This window comes from Pongo pygmaeus, chromosome 11 (assembly GCF_028885625.2).
Source record: "Pongo pygmaeus isolate AG05252 chromosome 11, NHGRI_mPonPyg2-v2.0_pri, whole genome shotgun sequence".
NCBI classification, from domain to species: Eukaryota; Metazoa; Chordata; class Mammalia; order Primates; family Hominidae; genus Pongo; species Pongo pygmaeus.
In genome coordinates, this window is record NC_072384.2 from 33530823 (window position 1) to 33551763 (window position 20941).

General features: G+C 43.3%; 1 protein-coding gene across 8 annotated transcripts in view; it reads left to right on the forward strand.

The window, feature by feature from the left end:
* Positions 1-20941, forward strand: part of MGAT5 (alpha-1,6-mannosylglycoprotein 6-beta-N-acetylglucosaminyltransferase) — a 339082-nt gene that overhangs the window by 119403 nt on the left and 198738 nt on the right. For 7 of the 8 annotated variants that reach the window (XM_054478910.2, XM_063647391.1, XM_063647390.1 and 4 more), the window contains one exon: positions 11849-12228. In XM_054478910.2, coding sequence (XP_054334885.1) covers positions 11988-12228 — 241 coding nt within the window. In that variant the 5' untranslated portion in view covers positions 11849-11987. Of the gene's footprint in view, positions 1-11681; positions 11763-11848; positions 12229-20941 lie in introns of those variants that run through there. The other variant, XM_054478914.2, reaches the window with a different exon arrangement.

A 20941-nucleotide genomic window follows, 5' to 3' on the forward strand; every position in this document is an offset into this window, starting at 1 on the left:
TTATGAAAAGGAGAATTGTGCCATGTTCTCTGTGGTCCTCCACTGGAAATCAGGATCTGATCTGCCCCTGCTCTTACTATCCTAGATAAGATAAAAAGCAGTGCTTCTCATGTGAAAACAAGTAACCTTGCAGTCTGGTTATAAACACCAATGGATTCTATTGTTTTGGGATTGGGCCTAAGATTCTGCATTTTTAACAACCTGCCAGATCATTTCAGTGCTACCTTTCCATAGATGAGCGTTCAAGTAGCAATGTTGTAGAGGTGCTAGTTGCTAAAAGCATTGTAGACATTGAGGCTGTTAGGCTAGCCTCAAATCATTTCTCATCTTTGGAGCCAAATGCCCAGGAGAGGTTAATAAAAGCTGTATTAGTTCAGCATTATTCTCTACAAGTCCTTCCATAGTGTGGGATGATCTAACAAGGCTCTGTCGTAGACTAGCTATTGAAAGTCTGGCTGTTCAGGCAGGGCATTGGCCTAAGACCAGTTTGTGATTCCTTTAAGGAGAAAACAAGCCTACCTTGGTAGATGAATTATCTAGTAAGCCAGTGACTCTGCATTTGTGGGGTGGGAGAAGAGCAGAAAGTTTACCTCTTAAAATTCTAGAATGGATCACATTTTGGGTTTCACTAGATAGGGCCAATAGAGTTGTTATAGAATGTCTTTTAAATATTCTCATGGCTGGCTGTGTATTAAAATCATCTAAGCAGCTTAAAATAAAAATACCTCTGCTTGGGCCACACCTCAGAAAAAGTAAATCAAAATCTTTGGGTGTGATAGCTGGGCATCTCTATTTTTTAAAGAGCAGTCCAGGTGATTCTATGTACATCATAGTTGGGAGGTCCTGGTTTAGTCAGTCCTAAGCTCTGAGGGCAAGAAACTCGCCTGAGAAGCTCCATTTTTAACTGGAGCTGGTTTATCATTTGTGCAAACTGAGGGTTTGTGACCAGAAACCGGTCAGGCTGACCCAAGTTATTTGCAGTGTTTGGGAGAGCTGACCTTGGTATATACATTAAGGAACGAGTGAACTTATCAGCCAGCATCTAACCAATGATTTCTTCCCTAAGAAAATTCAGATCTTGACTTTTATGACTCTGGGTCTGTTAAAGCTTAGGGCTGTGTGATTGAGTGGCTTGACTACTGTAGCCTTATTTTAGAAGTAATGAGAAATTCTTTATAAGGTTAAGTTGGATAAGTCCCAGTGGTCACTTTAGATTGTGCATGTGTGTGCACACATATGTATTTCTTCACTGCTTAGCTAGTTCATTTTTTTAACCAAATCAGATTTGGGGAGGACTGTCCCTTTTCTGCAAATAGGGCAGCTAGAACACTCCTGGGGTAGGCCAGCACCCAGCCTGTGCTCCTCCCAAGGTGGAGGAGAGGGGTACTAGAGGTCGGGGTAATTGGGCTGGAGGGCTTAGGAAGCATTTGGAAATAATGAGCTTTATCTTGAAGGCATTACCCATATTTTTGAAATAAGTGTGGGGATTTTTGTGACTGTGATTTTCTTTATTACTGGGGCCATTTTGGCCTGTTGTCATTCTTGGTTTTTTTCTAGATGTAGAGTGTTGCCAGAAGTCTGATCCTCAGAGAAAAGGTGCATTTTACACTTATTATAAAATTTCTTTGTGGCTTTACTGTCCTTTGAGAGTGGAAGCAAATCTTTTGAGTATTTTCATTCGACATTAAGGAGACCTACCTGACAAATTGACATGCTGTGTGATCTTTTCACAGACAATTCTTTCTTTCTTCTTAGAGAGTCATTATTGACCTATCTTAAAGCCTGTTCATGGTTTCCTGGGCCGGATGCCAGGTGACAATCCTAGCGTTTTTTTTTTTTTTTTAATGGCTGTCTGATAAAGCATCATCCAGATTTGGTCTTACTCAAAGCCTTCTTCCCTATGCTCATTGATTTATGGACTAGGTCTTTGGAGCAGAGGCCTAGTGCCTTAATACTCATTAGTAAATTGGGCACAGCTAGCCTAGGAATGAGATTCTCAGTTAGTGCCCAGACAGCACTGAGAGATGTGGAGAAAATGAGACTCATTTATCAGTCACCTTGAGACAGCGTCAGCAGTCGGCCACCTTCCTTCACTCTGAGGCCTTCCACAGCCTCAGCACAGGCTTCTGAGCCTGCTGGTCTTCAGGGGTGGTGATGGACTCCCAGGTTCACCTTGGTCTGCTTCTCTCTCACTCTGCATTCTAGTTACATGGGCAGAACCTGTCTGAGCATCTTCCAGTGGGTGAATAAGATCCTGTTGATTGGTAAGGCAGTCCCTCTCAACCGAGGCAGTTTTGGCAGCGTTGAGAGACGTTTTTCGATTGTCACAACCCTCTAGTTATAGAGGGTTATTGGAGGGCTCTAATGGCATCTAGTGGCTAGAGGCCAGCAATGCTGCTAAACCTCTAAGTTTCCCACAACAAAAAAATTATTCAGACCCATATGTCAATTGTGCAAAGATTGAGAAACATTGGATTAAAGTGATTTATTTCATTTTTCAGGGACCCGTGTTTTGTTTTGGTTTAGTAGTTGTTTTCAGAATTATTATTATTATTATTTTTTGAGGCAGCGTCTTGCTCTGTCGCCCAGGCTGGAGTGCAGTGGCGCGATCTCGGCTCACTGCAAGCTCCGCCTCCCGGGTTCACGCCATTCTCCTGCCTCAGCCTCCCGAGTAGCTGGGACTACAGGCGCCCGCTACCACGCCCGGCTAATTTTTTGTATTTTTAGTAGAGACGGGGTTTCACCATGTTAGCCAGGACGGTTTCGACCTCCCAACCTCGTGATCCGCCCCCTCGGCCTCCCAAAGTGCTGGGATTACAGGCGTGAGCCACCGCGCCCAGCCCCTCAGAATTCTTGGAGTTACCGCTGTTGCCTTTTTTTGTTGTTAGGAAATTCTGTCAACTGTGAATATCGTATGCGCCTGGTGAATGAAACTCATAGAACATGTGAAGATCTTATCTGCTCCAGCAACCACAGCTTCCTTCTCACTCTTGTCCTCTTTCCCTTTTGTCCACCTGCCAGTAATGTACACATCCAAGAGACTAAGTCAGGATAAAATCATCAAATGTTGGTTTTCTCTTACCCCATCCACGCCCTCTAGTGTCCTGCTTTGCCTCTAAAGCTGCTTTGCCTGTCCCTTCCTCCTCCTCTGCTTCTCCTTTTAGCACCAACTGTATTTAGGTGAAGACTACCCCCATCCCCTTTCCATCTGTCTTCTTTATACCTGTGAATGTCAGAGAACAGCTGGGGTAGGTGTGGCGGAACCTGGGAATAGAGAGGACAGGAAGAAGAGTGCATGTTCTGGACCCAGATTCACCAGCCCTGTTACAGTGTTTGGAAATTTATTTTGCTATTGATGCCAGATATGGAGCCCTGAACTCCACTGAGTGGATGGTGTAACTGCAAGACAAATATGCGCTTCAGGTGGGTGGCATTGGAGGTTTTCCTTTCTCTGCCCGCAGGAAAAATGCAAGTGTAGCATAATGAATTAAAACTCTGGGTACAGGACTGTCTTGCTTTGATCACTTCAAATGTAAGAGGGGATGGGCTGTTTAAAACCCAGATATTCAAAGAGTCTTTCCAAGATAGCAAAGGTGTGCTGTTTTTAGCTGGTGTCTTTCAGCTAGTTAATTAAAATAAGACTAGTTTAGCCAGTTCCAAAGGGAGCAGACTGTTTTCATTTAGAATGTGTTTTTCCTGTTTATAAAATAAATAAATAAATAAAAGGACCCAGGTCCTGAAAGTGAAAGGTCTGTTCATACCTATTTCTTGGGCAGCACCCCTGCCTGCTCTTGAGCTCCTTTGCTTCCTAGAGCTAGAAGAGAGTTGGTGGCATCACAGCTGTCAGGGATTCACAGTTGAGCTTTGGGCACCTGCTGAGTGGGCTCTATCAGGTTGGTGGCACTGGGCCATCTGGGGGAGTGAATGACCTCAGAGCTTCTTCCCAGGAATTTGGATTTATTTTAGAAGAGAAAGCTGCTTTGCCTGTCCCTTCCTCCTCCTCTGCTTCTCCTTTTAACACCAACTGTATTTAGATGAAGACTGCCCCCCACCACCGTCCCCGTTCCATCTGTCTTTCTTACACCAGTAATCCTGTAAATGTGTATTTTTCTCCCTTTCATGTGTTGATTCAACCCTTGAGGTTGGTGGGACATTGCATTAGACTCACGGCTTCTTAATAGTACTGGACTTCGGTTTCTGTTTTGTGTTCCATACAGAGAGGCCTCTTCCTTTCTGAGTTTCCGCATGCAGCTGGTAGACTCAGCTTGGTTTGGCGGAGGCCATGTAGTATTAGGAGGCAGGAATGGGGTGCTGGTTTGATTCTGATTCTAACTGGAAAACATAACATTTTCTGGCCACAGGGTCTTCCTCTGTAAATTGAGGGTTTGCATTTGATGTTTTCCTAAGCAAAACCAGACGTTGACTTCCAGTCTGTAAAAAGGTATTTTATGCATTTTAATTTATCATATTTCCTGTTAAAGTTGATTGTTAGACCAGGGAGATGTGGTTCTGTGGTGAGCACAAAACCAGGAGTTTGGTAAGAGGTTATGCAGTCAATGCAAGGTTAGCACCCAGTTGATTTCTGCACTGTTTTGGTTCAGAGTAGAAGCAGTCCATATTCATCCAATTATGAATGGGAGTGGCTATCATTTTAAAAAATAATTTACCAAGCACTCTAAGTTGCTTTTAGTGTAAATTAAGATGGAGGCTGAAAAGAGAAGTAGTAGAAATTGTTTCAAAGTTGAATTACAACATCTAAAGACAGTTGCCACTTAAAATATGGGAGTCAGGCAAGCAGCCTTGGAGCTTCAAGATGTATGACCAACTCTCACCTGGCATTTAATTAGGGTAGTGCTTTTTTGTCATACAATTTCATGTGAATAGATACCTAGGCCTGAATTAAAAAAAAAAAATGTAAACTAGACCACTACTGAGCATTAGTTTTGTGACCAATAAGGTGGAAATTTGAAGTTCAAACTCCAATGTATGGAGGTAGCCAGGGAAGTTTTGCTGAGTCTCTGCGATATAAATTGATACGTATATTGATTGTCTCTAGTATCTTAGGATTCGGCATGTCAAACTTTTTTTGAAAAATGTTTAAAAACATTTTAAACAAAATCAAAAGTCAAATGAAACATTTGTGGAACCTCTGGAACATCTCTGTGAATGAATCTTTGATGTTCTTTGGAGCACAGTTTGAGAACCAATAACTCAGTTGCTCACCCCACTCCTCCGGCTCTAACAGTGTTCTGTGTTTCTAGGACTTTCTCCATGTTATACATGCGGAAACCGAGATGGACACACGTAGGAACACACAATGCCAATGGCAGAACAAGCTGCAGATCAGAGATTTTCAGGTTTTTGATGCAAGGTTCTCTCAGTTCCTCCTTGTCACCCTTTCAGGTGTTATTTCCTGTGATCTTCTCAGCATAACAGTGACAAGACAAGTGGCCTCCAAGAAAGGTTCCTGGGTACTTTCCCCTCCATCCCTTGTCTTAGACATATTTTGTTTCTGTAATCTCACTGCCCTGCCCACCTAGAATTTTCTTCTGGAGTGTTTTTTTGCAGTTTTCTTCTCTGTTAATACCTGACTACCACTACATCCACTTTAGTTTAACCCTGCCTCTTCAAGAGTTTCACTACTAAGGGTAAAATCTTGCAAAAGGTAAGGTGCAAATGTAGTGTCAGTATGCCCAGTTTCTGTGACCAGAAGGAGGTCTTGGAGGTCTTTGCTAATTTGCATTTCTTCACCTCATTTCCACCATCCTGTCCTTTCATCTAGCAAATACTTAATGACCACCCTCTGTGTGCAAGGCATGGCCGTTGCCGGCATTTCTTGTCTTTGGGGGCCTCACAGACCCCATAGGCGAGATGAAATGGGATTGTCCTGTAGAGCAAGGAAGGAGCACGAACTGCTATGAGTTACGAGTACTCTATGGAAGGGGAGCTCTCCTCAGTCTAGGGAGCCCCTGGAGGCTTTATGCAGGAGGTGGGGTGAGATTGGAGGCTGGAGACGTTGGTGGGATTTTCCAAGGAAATTGGGTGGACACAGTGACTTAGGATTTCTTGAAGGTTACTGTACAGGATGAAGCTAAATGTAGGCTCCTTAGCCACCATTTAATGATGACTATGAAGTAGCTCAGGTGGTACACAGTGAGGACAGAGAGGTCTGGGAATCACTGAGTTAAAGCAGCACTGTCCTGTGTGAATGTGGCGCATGGGATGGTATTGTCCTGCAGGGCTATTGGAAAAAACCAAATCTCTGCTTGGGGCTGGCATTGCTTCTGAAGGGATGGGCATTTCTGCCTTTGTTTATCCTCTAAGGAGGCAGGCCCTTGTGTCAGAAATAGGGCCTCCAGGGATGTTGGATGGCCACCTGGAAGAACTGCTTCATTGGTCTGGTTCTCACTCCATTGGAACTGGGCTGCTGCTTAGTGTTCTCAGGTGGGTTGAGAAATTGGCATTTGCCAGACAAGGTGGGCCAGGAGCCTTCTGAAGGGAGGCCTGTAAGGTTGATCCAGAGGTTATAAGAGCGGCCATATGTGGTGAACTGGAAGTAGATCACTGTGATTTCCTTCTGTTGCTAGGCCTGTAAGGTTGATCCAGAGGTTATAAGAGCGGTCATATGTGGTGAACTGGAAGTAGATCACTGTGATTTCCTTCTGTTGCTAGGCCCGTGGCCAGCCCTTAGTTCCTGCCCTGGTCTTGGCTGTGCTAGGCCCATGACACTCATCTGCCTGCTCTAAGCCAAACTCCTCCTTTTCCCCATAGCTTTAGAGGTGGACTTGTTTTTTTTTTTTTCTTTTTTTTTTTTAAGTTTTTTTTTTTGAGATATGATACACATATCATACCATCCTTCTATTTAAAAGTATACAACTCCATGGCTTTTGGTATGTCCACAGAATTATGCTCCCATCACCACAATTTTAGAACCTTTTTGTTACCCCCTAGAAAAACCCTATACACCTTACCTATCACCTCTCATTTCCTCCTTTCTCCATACCCCAGCCCTAAGCAAGTACTAATGTATTTTCTGCCTTTACAGATTTGCCTATTCTAGACATTTAATATCAATGGAATCATGCAATATGTGTTTTTTGTTATTTTTTTCGCTTAGTATAATGTTCTTAAGAGTCATCTATGTGTAGCATAATCATTTCATTCCTTTTTATAGCCAGATAATATTTAATTGCATGGATATGGCAGTTTTGTTTCCATTTTCTCAGTTGATGCACATTAGGCTGGTTTTAGTTTTGTTTATTATGGATAATGCTGCTGAGTATGGATACTGCTGCTGAGTACTTCTGTGTACAAGTTTTTGTGTAGACATGTATTTTCATTTCTCTTGGGAGAATTCCTAAAAGCAGAATTGTTTGGATCATACGGTAACTCCATGTTTAACTATTTGAGGTACTGCCAGATTATTTCCCACACTGGCTGCGCCATTTGACATTCCCACCAGTGGTAGATGAGGGTTCCAATTTCTCCACATCTTCACCGGCACTTGTTCTTATCTGTATGTCCTTATGAGTGTGAAATTAGTATCTCATTGTGGTTTTGATTTGCATTTCCTTTAATGACTAATGATGTTGAGCATCTTTTCATGTGCTTTTTTTTTTTCTTCAGGAGAATTGACACATTTCTTTGCCAGAGATCTCTAACCATCTTTAGAAAGGTTGAAGATGATTTTGTTGTGTTGAGGTGTGAGTGGGAAGGAACAAGGTGATTGCTACTCTTTTAGGAAGTAGGAGGATAGAGGGGATGCATATTGAGGTGGCTAATTCTGCAAACAGACTTGGTGCAAACTTTTTTCTGGAGGTGAACTGATGAAGTCACAGCCATGAGCTGACATTACTCTGGTTGGCAACAAGGTCTTCTGAGATCTACTGTAAAGTCCCACTGTGCCCATTGGATGACTTAGCTAGAGGACCCAGCCGTTAGAAGGTCTGGAGGTAGGCATCTTCTTAGCTCCAGCAACAACTTCTTGATCATTGTTAGTCTAGGGCTTCATCATTAATTGTCTGGTCATTCCTGATGATCTTCATTGTCATTTTGTGGCACCAAGACTATTATGAGGATGGCTGTTCATTTTCCTCCTCATTGTCCATCTGTTACTGTCAGAGATAGGGGTGTCTCCTGAATACTGCTTTTGAAAAGTCTTAAGTTCTGTCATCTTAATAGGAATTGTAGAGATGCATTCTGTGATTCTCTGTGTGTGCTGTGTGTATGCTGATATTGTTTCTATTATTTCAAGCTCTAAGTACCACTGGAGAAGAGAAGTTTCCTGGCACTTCTATAGTCACTTAAAATCTGGGCCCTCACTAATCAGAACTGTACTCTGAACTCCTCATAGCTAGGGATTTTCACTTCAAATTTGCATGTCTCTGAACTGGGATAATTTTACCTAGGCTGAGATTTTTCGGCCATCTCTTTGCCCCTCTGATACACCATCTGGATGTGTCTGACCCTCTCCAAGGCAAGGGCAGAGAAGAAGCCTTCTACCTTCTAAGGAAGCTATCGTTCAGTTCCTAGCCCTTGATCTTTCGTTTGTTTTAACTCCACAGCTTAAGCAGCCTATTCAGTAGGGTTAATTGAGGAAGTAGAGTGGGGTTTCCTGTCTGAAAGTGGACAGCTAATTCCTACCAATGATTCGGGCTCTTTACTAAAATAGTGAAAGAAAATCACCTTTTTTGATATAACACCTCATTGGCTTGCCCTAGGAAAATTCCTTCAGCCCTGGGGTAAAATTAAGTAGTGAGTAATGACTATGGGTTATCCCCCCCAAAAAAAAAGCCAATTCCCTTGGAGCTAGGTGCAGCACCTAGTTCATAATGTGGCTTTCAGAGTGTCAGCTCCATGGGATAGAAACTCCATCTTGTTCACTGTTCAGTCACCAGGGCCTGATGGCAGCTCATGCTCAATATAGACTTGACGTGGAGCAGAGTGGAGGAAGGAAAGAGGGCAGGTGCTGGTTGGCTGGCCTGCAGTTAGAAGGGCTGAATAAAGTGCTGTAGTGCCCTAGGTAACATATTCATTTAGCAGATACTTTATTGTGCCACTGTGGTCAGTGCCTTTCGCTGAGAAGGTGTGTGTGTGGGGAGGGGCTCCCTAAAGGATGTCATAGAGTCCCACATAGAAACTTTAAACAATCCAAGGTAGACAGGTGTTTTTAACTCATAATACTCCTTTATTCCCTGTTTAAAAAATTTTTTTAAATTTGATACAATAATTATACATAATAGTGGAGTACCATGTGAGATTCAATCCACATATACATTGTGAAATGATCAAATTAGGGTAGTTAGCATGCACATCACCCCCAAATAATTATCATTACTTTTGTGGTGAGAACAGTTAAAATTGTCTCTTTTAGAAATATACGTTATTATTAACCATAGTCACCTTGCTGTGCAATAGAACACCACAACTTATTCCTTCTAAATGTAACTTTTTACCCATTGACCACTCCCTCCTCATCCCCCTCTCTCCTTCCCACCCCTGGTAACCGCTGTTCTGTTATCTCCTATGATAGCAACTTTTTAGCTTCTGCATGTGAGATTGTACGGTATTTGCCTTTCTGTGCCTGGATTATTTCATTTAGCATAATGTCCTTCAGGTTTATCCCTGTTGCTGCAAAAGACAGGATTTCTCTCTCTTTTTCTGATTGAATAGTATTCCATTGTCAGAGAAGTGTTGTAAGACTAGGAAAGGAACACTGCAGGCTGGAGCCCTGGGGAAAGTGGTCTGAGGCAGGTGGGACTGGAGCTGGGGTCTGGCAAACAGGCTGGGTTTGATTGTCAGCATAATAGAGAGCACTCATGTGCCCGCTGGGTGGGAGGAGCAGCCGAATGAAGACTGGGAAGCCTCTCAGGAAGCATGTGCAGGGTTTATGGTGATGAGCAGACCAGCAGGTATGTAGCGGGAGAGGGGTGTGATGGGGCAGAGGAACTTATGTTGTGATAGTACAAGGCAGAGGTTGAGCCTCATTTTAATGGGCATTGTGGTGGGTGTTGAATAGTGACAGAATGTATGGGTCTGGAATCAGGCTGCCTGGTCAAGGGCTCTGAAACTTGTGTGTGCATCAGAATCACCTCGAGGCTTGTTAAAGTATAGGCTGCGGACCACATCTCCTCAGTTGCTGATTCAGTGGGTGTGGGTGGGGCCTGAGAATTCACATTTCTCACTGGTGATGCTGCCGTTACTGAGTTTGGGACCACATTTGGAGAACCACTGGTCTAGAATTGAGAGGTTGGCAAACCTTTTCTGTTAAGAGGTAGATAGTAAATATTTTAGGCTTTCTGGGCTACAAAGAGTATCTGTTACGTATTTTTTATTGCTTTTCATGACCCATTAAGCATATACATATCATTCTCTGCCATATACAAACAGGCTGTTGGGGGAGTGAGGATGATGTAGGGAAGGTGGGGCATGGTTTAATAACCCCTGGGCCATGCCTAGATGAAGTCCTCTGCCACATAGCTGGCTGACCTTTGCCAAGTTAATCACCTTTTGCCTTTATTTTCTCATATTTCTCATAAAACAGAGATAATAATATTCATACTTCTTACCATATAGAACTTCTGAGGATTCAGTGAGCAAAGCCACAAAAGATTGTATGTCACAATGTTTGGGACATAGCTAGAATTTATAATTTATTTTTACTCTGTTGATAGGCAATGGGAAAACAGTAAGAGGCAGACCAACAGTGATCCAGGGCTCTGAAAGCTAATTGCTTCAAGATCCTGCTACCATTTTCTTTTGGGCTGCTTGCAAAGAAGAATCCTTTGACTGAAGCATATATGTACACTCTGAAGTACATCCTGGATTAGTCCCTTATAAGGGATCAGGATCATTGCTCAGCCTCTCCCTTGAGTGGCACTTAGAAAATGGCACTATTCGTAAGCTGACTGGTATTGGGCCCAGGACTCTGGCCGAAGGAGTGGGCATGCTGGTAACCATTTGCAATGTATGCTCAGGTGCTACTTGTTGGGAAGCCCTGATTGAGAAGAGTGGCCTGGTCTGTGCTGGCATTAGATAGGATCTGGCTGCATTAATATTGAAACTACTCTGCCTTTTAATGTCTCATTTTGCCTCATGGTGGGAGTGAAAGTGAGAACCACAGAAAATCTGCCTGCCAGGTGTTCCACATTTCTTGTGCTACAGCATGCAAGTGAGCAGTGAGGTGTAGCTTTCCCTCATGTAGCTGGGAAAGCAATACCCTTGCTTGTACCTCTGGCATATCTTCTCTGTGCTGGTGCACCTAGAGAGGTTGCCTGGTGGCCCTGAGAGAGCCATCTCATCACTAAACACTGATGGTGAAAGCTGGCCATGCTCAAATAAGATGTAGCAATCTACCTCTTCTTTGTCTAGTTACCCCCAAGGGGGCATCCACTTTCTTGCTCACCTCACCAGTTGCATGTTCTAGTCCTTGCCAGAAGCACATAATAATGACTTTGTAAGCTTAAGTTACAGGCACACAAAAGGGCCTAACAGTGATATGACTCCACCTTCCGCTTGGGTTTTTGCTGACATTCAGTGAAATATCCTTCTGTCTCCTCCCCACCTTGCAAAACAAACTTCCTGTTTTGAATTTGGTCCAGGCTGGAACAGCCCCACTACACCTGTTAACACACGCAGACGCACACTTCCCCCTTCATAATTGCTTAGCTTCTTGTTGCCTAGCCAGATTTCCCCTCAGCTTACAGTTCCTGAATCATAAGATATTGAACCAGCAAATTTAAGAGTTGACATTTTACTTAGAGGTATTCAAGTGAAAACATGACTTCTGGTTTATTTTGTTGTATTGTGCCATGCCCACTTGGCTAATTCTTTTCCTCCTTCACGGCAGAATGGAAGTGAAGAAAGGCAACCAGCTGACACAGGAGCCAGAGTGAGACCAGCAGACTCTCACACTCAACCTACACCATGAATTTGTGTCTATCTTCTACGCGTTAAGAGCCAAGGACAGGTGAAGTTGCCGGAGAGCAATGGCTCTCTTTACTCCGTGGAAGTTGTCCTCTCAGAAGCTGGGCTTTTTCCTGGTGACTTTTGGCTTCATTTGGGGTATGATGCTTCTGCACTTTACCATCCAGCAGCGAACTCAGCCTGAAAGCAGCTCCATGCTGCGTGAGCAGATCCTGGACCTCAGCAAAAGGTACATCAAGGCACTGGCAGAAGAAAACAGGAATGTGGTGGATGGGCCATACGCTGGAGTCATGACAGCTTATGGTAAGCACTGTGTTTCTGGGACCTCTCCATTAAAGGGTGCCTTGGCCTTGAAATGGCCCTAGAAGCTCCCAGATATGGTCTTGTCATGGACTGAAAGTCCTTTGCTACTGCCTTCATAAGCAGTGAATTGCACACAGAGAGGCATCTTTAGGAAATTAAAGCAATGCCATTTTGGGGGTTCTGAGCTGGTGTATGCAGACACACTTTCCCCTGAAATCAGTGGGTTAATATAGTTAGGGCTCTATTGGTTGTGTATGCAGCTAGCTCCTTCTCCCTGAACACATTTCAGGAACTATGTGATCTCATGTGGGAGTGAGTTCAGGGAATGCTGAAAAATATTCTCATCTTTCCCTAAACAAAACTTAATTAAGGCTGGTGGGGGTGAGGTGAAGAGGATGGGGAGGAATGTTCTATGGAAGCCAGTAAACTTAGAGCCAATTGTGTGCCTCCTTCCAGCCAATAAATAGGACACTGGCACTTGCATGCTGGTGAGTTTTAACCTTTGGCTTCTTGAGGTTATGTTGCTCTTCTTCTTGCCCTTGTCTCTAATTGCCCTCACTTTGAAAGGAATCTTTGTGTACTTGTTGCTTTTTCTTTAAAGAATTTTTTTCAGAATTCTTTTTGAAATCAGAAAGAGTAAAAAAAATACACATATGGAATGTAACTTATTTTTCTTTTATGTTTAATATAGAAAAAGTTGGAAGCTGTAGACAAGCAAAAAAAGAAAAAAATTACACATAAGTCTACTACTCCAAGCAATAACCACAATTAACATTTCAATGTGTATTTTTCTGATATTTTGCATACACACACAAATATATATATATATATACACACACACACAAATACTTAGAAAAAAAATTGCAAATGGAATTTAGATCATGCTGTGTTTTGCAGAGCAGACTTGGTCTGTAGAAGATGAGTGACAGTCTGATCATTGAATTGAGGTTTCAGTGGTCTCACTGAAGTGGTCTCCCTGATAGTATAGATGAGATACAAGAATGGGGTTAGGTGAGGTGGAGAAAGTGGAGTTCTGTTTTGTGACCCACTCAAGGACGGTGCCCTGAAGTATTCAGAGTTCAAATCATGATTCCCAAAAATGTGCAGCAACAGTTCAGTTCAGTGCAGGTTGAGTTCAGACACAGGAAATCATACTCAGTTATACATGTGCTTCTTTCTTTCCAAAAGGGGAAAAAAACTTGTTTTTAAAAAAGTATGTAAAATTTTATACACCCATATGTGTATGTATGTATGTGTGTGTGTATATATTTATTAGAAGATGCTTACTTCTGAGGATCATTGTAGAAATTCTTCTCTAGTTCTTACTATGTAAATTATCACATTCTCTGCATTTAATCTGTTAAAAGTGTCTGTAGGCATTGGCTTTTAATATATCTAAATAAAGTGGTACCTTTTTTGAACTGATGGATTTAAAAAATGGGATTCCACTGTGGGAACTTACACTGAAAAATAACTAGGTAGTTTTTCCTAGAGTTGCATTTTAAAATTGCTCATTGACTCACACTTCTGTAACATTTCCAGAGTAGTTTAGATAAACCAACAGAAAATAAAGCTGATTGTCACCATTAGTGTTACCAATGTATATGACATAGCAGGTAACACAGGTGCAGTTTTAAAGTTTCTAGTTGTATGCATGTCATGTTATAGCTTTGAAGGGAAAGAGTTACAGCTCAGTGGTAATTTTCTCTTGTTTCTCTCAGTCTGTCAAACCTTTTCCATGGGCAAGAAGAAGCCCCACAAATAGCAAATTTATAGGCTTTAAATTTCTCCAGTTGTTTTGGCTGTTTGTATTTCTTGTGTATTGCTAAAAATCTCATAGGGAAGGCTTCCCCACATTTTAAAGGACAATAATTTGGTCTTAGCTTTTCAGCCTCACAGAAATATTACTTTTTAAGTTACAAAAAAATCCCAACATAGGCTGTTAGAATTTCAGCCACCTTATATGCCTGTAATCATAAGACTTTGCATCTCAAAGAAACTATAGAAATTAATTATTCCAACTTACTTTCATAGATGAACCTTAGCAAAATAATTTGTCTTTTTCTCAAAAACAACAAAGAAACAAACAGGTCACATCAGCAACTCTAACTCACACTGCTAGTTTTCTCTTTCATCTAATCAACTTTAACATATCAAAGTGGTTTTGGGAGCTGAGTTTCTGGAATTTAATTGGATTTATATGTATGTGCTTGAGGTATTGGGGGGTTATCATGTGGTGAGATCCTACTAAGACAGGGTGTCTCATTTGGTTCTATTGACTTTTGGTCTAAATAGGTTTTGATTGTGGTAGGATTTCAGCAGCATCTCAGGGGTCTCTACCCACTAGATGCCAGTAACAGCTCCCTAGTTGTGACAATCAAAATGTCTTTAGACATGTGATAATTGTCCCCTTCCTGCCACCTTGGAGAACTGTACTAAGAGTGGAAACCACAAACGCTATCTGACATCATCTTTTTAAGGACGTTATCAAGCAGATAACTGGTTTTAGTTTTTTTGTTTGTTTGTTTCTGAGATGGAGTCTTGCTTTGTTGCCCAGGCTGGAGTGCAGTGGTGCGATCTTGGCTCACTGCAACACCCCCCTCCCCGGTTCAAGCCTCAGCCCCCAGAGTAGCTGGGATTACAGGTGCACACCACCACGCCCGCCTGATTTTTGTGTTTTTAGTAGATACGGGGTTTCACCATGTTGGCCAGGCTGGTCTCGAACACCTGACCTCAGATGATCTGCCCGCCTTGGCCTCCCAAAGTGCTGGGATTACAGGTGTGAGCCACTGTGCCCGGCGTGGTTTTAGTTATTTCAAACTTGAAAGCCTAGTCTTCCCCCTGGTTTCCAGTTCTGGCACCAACAATTTGGATTGAACGAGAGGATTGTACTAGGGATTAGTATAGTCCAGGGCCAGTCCTAGAAGCTGGAGAGCCATGCTGATGATATATGCTTCCCTTGGAATCTGTCAGTATCAGTAACATTGTGTGACATGCAGGCAGCTCTGGCAGTTAATGTCACATGGTGGTGCAGAGACTGTAGGATTCTCAGTGGTGTAGCTGGGCTGGCAGAATGGTGATGTGGATGCATGGGCCATTAGTTTGCAGTCTTTTTTTTTTTTTTTTTGCCATAAATGCAGCCTATGTGCAGTCCACTGCCTACACATCTGCTTTGAAAGAGTGAAGAGTTGATCCTGTATGGCTAGGATTTGTGTCGGTTTAAATGAATCCATCAAAAAGAAGAAAAAAATTCCTTCTTTCTCTCATCCCCATATTGGTATAATCAGAGGCTTTCAGGATAAATGGGTCTACAGTAGGTATTTGAGGGATTGTAGTAGCTGATTTTAGATGATTGCTGATTTATTAGAATTTCTGGTTAGAGATTCCAGGGCAGCAGGGTTCGGTGAACTATGACCTATGTGCCAAATTCAGGACCTTTGTCTGATTGTGTAAATAGTTTTATTGGAACACCTCCACTCCCATTTGTTTGTAACAAATGCAATAACAGATAAACATGATAATTCCAGTATTTATTTCATAAAACATCTGAAACATTCTGAATCCATCGATCAGCAGTCACCATAGTTATTCTAAATACTCATCTGATCAAGTTCCTTATTGATTCAACTACTTCCCAGGACTCCCATGGTCTAAGGCAGAGTCAGCAAACCATGGCCTTATGGGCCAAGTCTTCCTTGGTACCTGTGTTTGTAAAGAAAGCCACACCCATTTGATTATATGCTGTCTGTGGCTGCTTTTGCACTATAGTGGCAGAGTTGAGTAGTTGTCATACAGACTGCAAAGCCTAAATATTTACTGTCTGGTTCTTTACCAAAAGTGTTTATCAGTCTCTGACCTAGATAGTCTCTGGGTGAGTCTCTCTCTCTCTACTGGATTTTGTGTGTATGTGTGTGTCCCAAGTCTCTTTCACGCCTGTGTTTGGATACGCTCACGACATCTTCATAAGGCGCACATATAAATGCAGCATTTCTCTGCCCTCTGAAAATGCTTCTTGTAAGTGGCAGGTCGAGAGTTGTAGTGGTTAGGAGCATGGGTTTTGGAGCCAACCGGTTTGTCTTTGCCACATCCTGTCTGCATGGCTTAGGCCCTAGAAGCACAAAACCGGTTTAAAGTGGGATGTCAGTGCCTCTCACCAAGGACGGTGAGACATGAACAAGGTGCTGTGTGTCAGGTGCCTGACATTGTGTGCTTGTTGTTGGCTGTTAGTGTGACTTGTGACTAGTACTCAAACAATAATAGAACTTGAAGAGTATCTTCCCTGCCCCAACACATCCTTGTTTTGGTGATTTGAAGAGAGACTTCTGAACTTCTTTGGGATTTGGTAACTCCAAAGTGATACCCAGAAGATCTCCCGGGCAGCCCGTGTGGAACATTCAGTGCGTTTGTTCTTGGAGTGTGGAGGGCTTTTCTGTGTATTAACTCTGTCAGTCCAGAGAGGAGTGTGTTGGCTTTTGCCTCCCAGGGAAGTGTAGAACCAGAGCCCTCTGCAGGTCAGCCCCATCTGCATCTCCCAGCCAGTGTGGCAGGGGCCATGCCTGCCAGTGACGTCTCGGGAATTGTGTCATGGATGGTGCCACTCACCCGAGTCAATGCTATTCTTGTTTCTTAGGTGAATTGATCTCTGTCTCCAGCAGCCTGACCCAAATTCTGATCCCTAGTGATCACCTCTTATCTAACAGGACAAACTGGTCCACTTGTGTTCTCTAATGAACAGTAATGGAAACCCGAGGCGAGGTGACATTTCCCCTTATGGTCCATCCACACGTTGTTAACCCTGGCTTCTCTGGGCTGGGGTACTGTCCTAGAAAAGCTGCCAGCTCAGGCTCAAGCAGCTGTGCTCCCAGCTTCTCTCTGCCGACCCCCATCCCACTTTGCCTCCTGCCTGTTTCCTCCTTGACCTCCAGGTTCTGTGTGCCTGCTCTTCCCTCCTTCTGCCTGTCTCCTGGTTTCCTGAGCTTTTTAGTCCTGGACTGGCCCTTTGGCTTCTGTCTTTCAAGCCTGGTCCTTCAGGAAATGTCTGTCATTGGCTGGAATTATCCTCCACATTTTGTGCATACAGTGAGAAACAGATGGACAAAGGCCCTGCTCTCATAGATGCTTTGTTATCTTTGGAAGGGAGAAATAATAAACAAGAGAAAGTCAGATAGCAGTACATTCCAGGAAGAAAAATGGTGATAGGATTTAAAATATCTGAGGGGCTACTTTGCACTAGAAGGTCACCTCTTTGGAGGTATCTTTTAACCAGAATGACACACAGAGCAGCCAGGTACAGTGGCAAGAGAGAGGTGGAGGCAGAGCATGCCAGGGAGAAGGCATGGTGTGTGCTAGGCCCTAAGGCCAGCATATGCACTCCAGGGTGGAAGGGAGGCCACTGTAGCTAGAACGAAGTGAGCAAGCAGTGGCATGGAAGGTGTTGAGGCAGTGAGAAGCCGGCAGCTTATGCAGAGCCCTGTAGGCTATGGCTTCTGGTATCAACATGGATGTTCTTATGTGGAAACCAGATGTCGACCTCACCCTATAGTTCACTGCTTTCTCTATGGGAAGAAGGAAGTTTTTTCCTGAAGGAGGCACACACGCCGGTTGGAGAACCAGCATAGGGCTTTTGGTTGCTGGTTGGGGGCAGTGGAGAGGTAACTGCTTTGGACTTCTGATTGGCCCTCATTGGCTTGGGATGCTATGTCTAAGACGTTAACACCATTTAGGGCTGCTGAAGATTGCTCTGAAAGGTTAGCAGCTGCCCTGTGTTGCAGATCCAGATAACGTTCTGAGATTTGGATGAGAGCTTTTGCAAGTGTTTCCTTCCACCTCTCTTGTGAAAAAGGAATAAAAACAGGTTGGATTTCATTAAAGATGCAAGCATGTAAAGGGTTTTTTAGTTTTTTTTTTTCACTTTTCTTTTGTGTCTCTCTTTCTACAAATAGGGAAATATGGTCAAGGAATGGGAATGGTTTCTTTTTTCTTTTTCTTTTTTTTTTTTGAGGGCTGGGACTGTTGTGGGATAATGTGGAAAACCACTGTTGCCAAAGTAGAAATCCCCTGCCCTTGAGGGAAATACACTGTTCTTGAAGTGAAAATGGTAGGGAAAAAAATAGCTGGGCTGTTTGGTGTGTCTGAGAAGGCTTTAGTTACTCTGTGGTGACGTGGCTGGTGTGATTAAAGAAAGGGCTTTCTGCTTTAAAAAGCTTGGAACCTAAAAAGGGGCCTCTCTGTGGCTTGGGACTTTTCCAGCCATCCTGTGGTAGAGTCCAGCCTGCCCAGTATCCTCATCAAAGCCAGGCCAAGTTCACAAGCACGCCCAGGCCAGTCAAAAGGTCTGAGGAAGACCTCAGGGATGTTTTAGACAGGAGGAGTAAACGTAAACTCAGAATAAGGGGCTCATTCTTCTACGCCTCAGTCATTAAGACCCTTTCTTTCATGCAGCACCACTACTTCAAGTCTGGATTGAGGAGGGATTGCACGCACATGTGTGAGGTTGGAGTCTCAATCTCAATGTGATTGTCATTGCCATGTTCAAACGATGAGGCTTAGAATGTCCCTTGTCTTACCTGGTGGCCATAGCTCTCTATGACCCTCTGCTTCTTCCCAACTGTGTCCTGGTGCTCTTTTGCTGTCAGAAGTGCTTGGGCAGACCTCGTGCTGCTGTGGACACCCTAGAAAGCTCCACACCCTCTCAAGTCTACTAAGGCATGGCGGCTCTCTTCTAGGACAAGACTGTTGGGTGGTGGCTGAGCATTCGCCTGTCTTTGAGCCTCTGCATTTACTCTCCCCCACCTCTTCCTCTCTTCCTTCTTTGTTTGTAAATAAAGTTTGTTAGAACACAGCCATGCCCATTCCATTCTGTTTCAGAGAAGTTAGCCTTCCCTCCTTCACAGGAGGGCCGAAGCCCACTGTTACTCTCATTCTTTATAACACTCAAGCTACTTAGCATCAAGTATTTGTTGTATGAGCTGATCATGTGTCTCTCCCACTTACAATGCAAGTTCTGAAAGAGCAGGGACTTTGGTCTGTTTTGTTCCCCGCTGTGCCCCAGAGCTTAGTACCTTTTGCCTGACACATAGTAAGAGCCATGAATGAATAGCAGCAGCCCCCGGTGGAACTCTGTGATGCTCTGTGTGGTACAGTTACAGCTGGGACTCATTTGAAAAATCACAGTAATGTTTTTAGTGAAGCAGGAAATGAGAAGAAATTCCCTATGGGTTCTGCATCTAAGAGGCTCCAAGTAGCTGTTATGTATGATCCTAACATGGGAACCATTGTTTATTCTGGAAGGTAGTTAGTGTTTCTGTTGAGATGGAACACGTTGTGTTCCTTACTGATGTGTGACCTTGAACAAGTCACTGATCATCTTAAAGCTTACTTCCTCTTTTGTAAAACAGACAATATAATATCATTTAACCTCATAGGCTTGTTGTAAGGATTACAAATGACAAAGTTTATTAAGGCACTTAGATTAATTTAGATTATTCTTGTTCTTTTTTTTTGGTATTGTTTTGGTTTTATTTTTGTTTTGTTTTATTTTGTTTTGGAGATAGAGTCTTGGTCTGTCACCAAGGCTGAAGTACAGTAGTGTGATCAGGCTCTAGCAACCTCTGCCTCCCAGACTCAAGCCTTATGCCCACCTTAGCCTCCAGAGTAGCTGGGACTATAGGCATGTGCCACCACACTAGGCTAATTTAAAACAAAAGTTTTTTTCTGAAGATGGAATCCCACTGTATTGCCCAGGCTGTTCTCAAACTCCTGGCCTCAAGCGATCCTCCCACCTCAGCCTCCAGAGTAGCTGGGACTATAGGCATGTGCCACCACACTAGGCTAATTTAAAACAAAAGTTTTTTTTCTAAAGATGGAATCTCACTGTATTGCCCAGGCTGGTCTCAAACTCCTGGCCTCAAGCGATCCTCCCACCTCAGCCTCCCAAGGTGCTGGGATTACAGGTGTGAGCCACTGTGCCCAACCAGCACTTTATTAAAATGCATTTGTTCCTATTAGTTATCACTAACTCTGGCTTGAATGTACCTGCATCTGTTACCACCCAGGCATAACTGTTCATGTAGATCTGCCATTGTTCATTCCTTTGAACACAGGGCTTCAGCAACCTGTTTATGTAGCTGTTCTTAGCATTTACAGGGGTAGAGCCTGACCAGACATGAGAGGGAATATGCTCTGTTTCAGAAGAGGTCAGGCTTGCCACCACCCTCCTAAACTAGGAGACGTGGTTGTCATTGCCCTGTTCAAAAGATACAGTTTTCTTCTGTGGGCTGTAAGATAAGCTGGATGTGGCCAAGTTCACCTTTGTATCTAACCAGGGCATTGGTGGTGGTGGTGTTTCTGGCATGGTACAGCGAGCAGGAAGCAGTAGTGTGCAAGGCCACCCTTTCCAAGAAGGTGTGGGCCCTGGCGTCAGGTGGGGGACAATGGATGACAATAGGCTTGACCTCTCAGCACTTCTCTGATTCCTTATCTTTTCTATAAAAAAGGCTAAAATTCTTGGTTCCTATTCCATGCAGCTGGCTACATGTTAGGAAAATTCAAAGAATAACCTAAGAACTCTATTTAGGTTCCATAAAGCACTTAATATCATCAACAGACCTAGAAAGGATCCTTTACCAGATTTTGATGCATGGAAACTTCCTCAATAGTAATGACACCCTCTGCAACACCTTAGGAAAAACATTCGCTTCTGGGCACAAGTTCT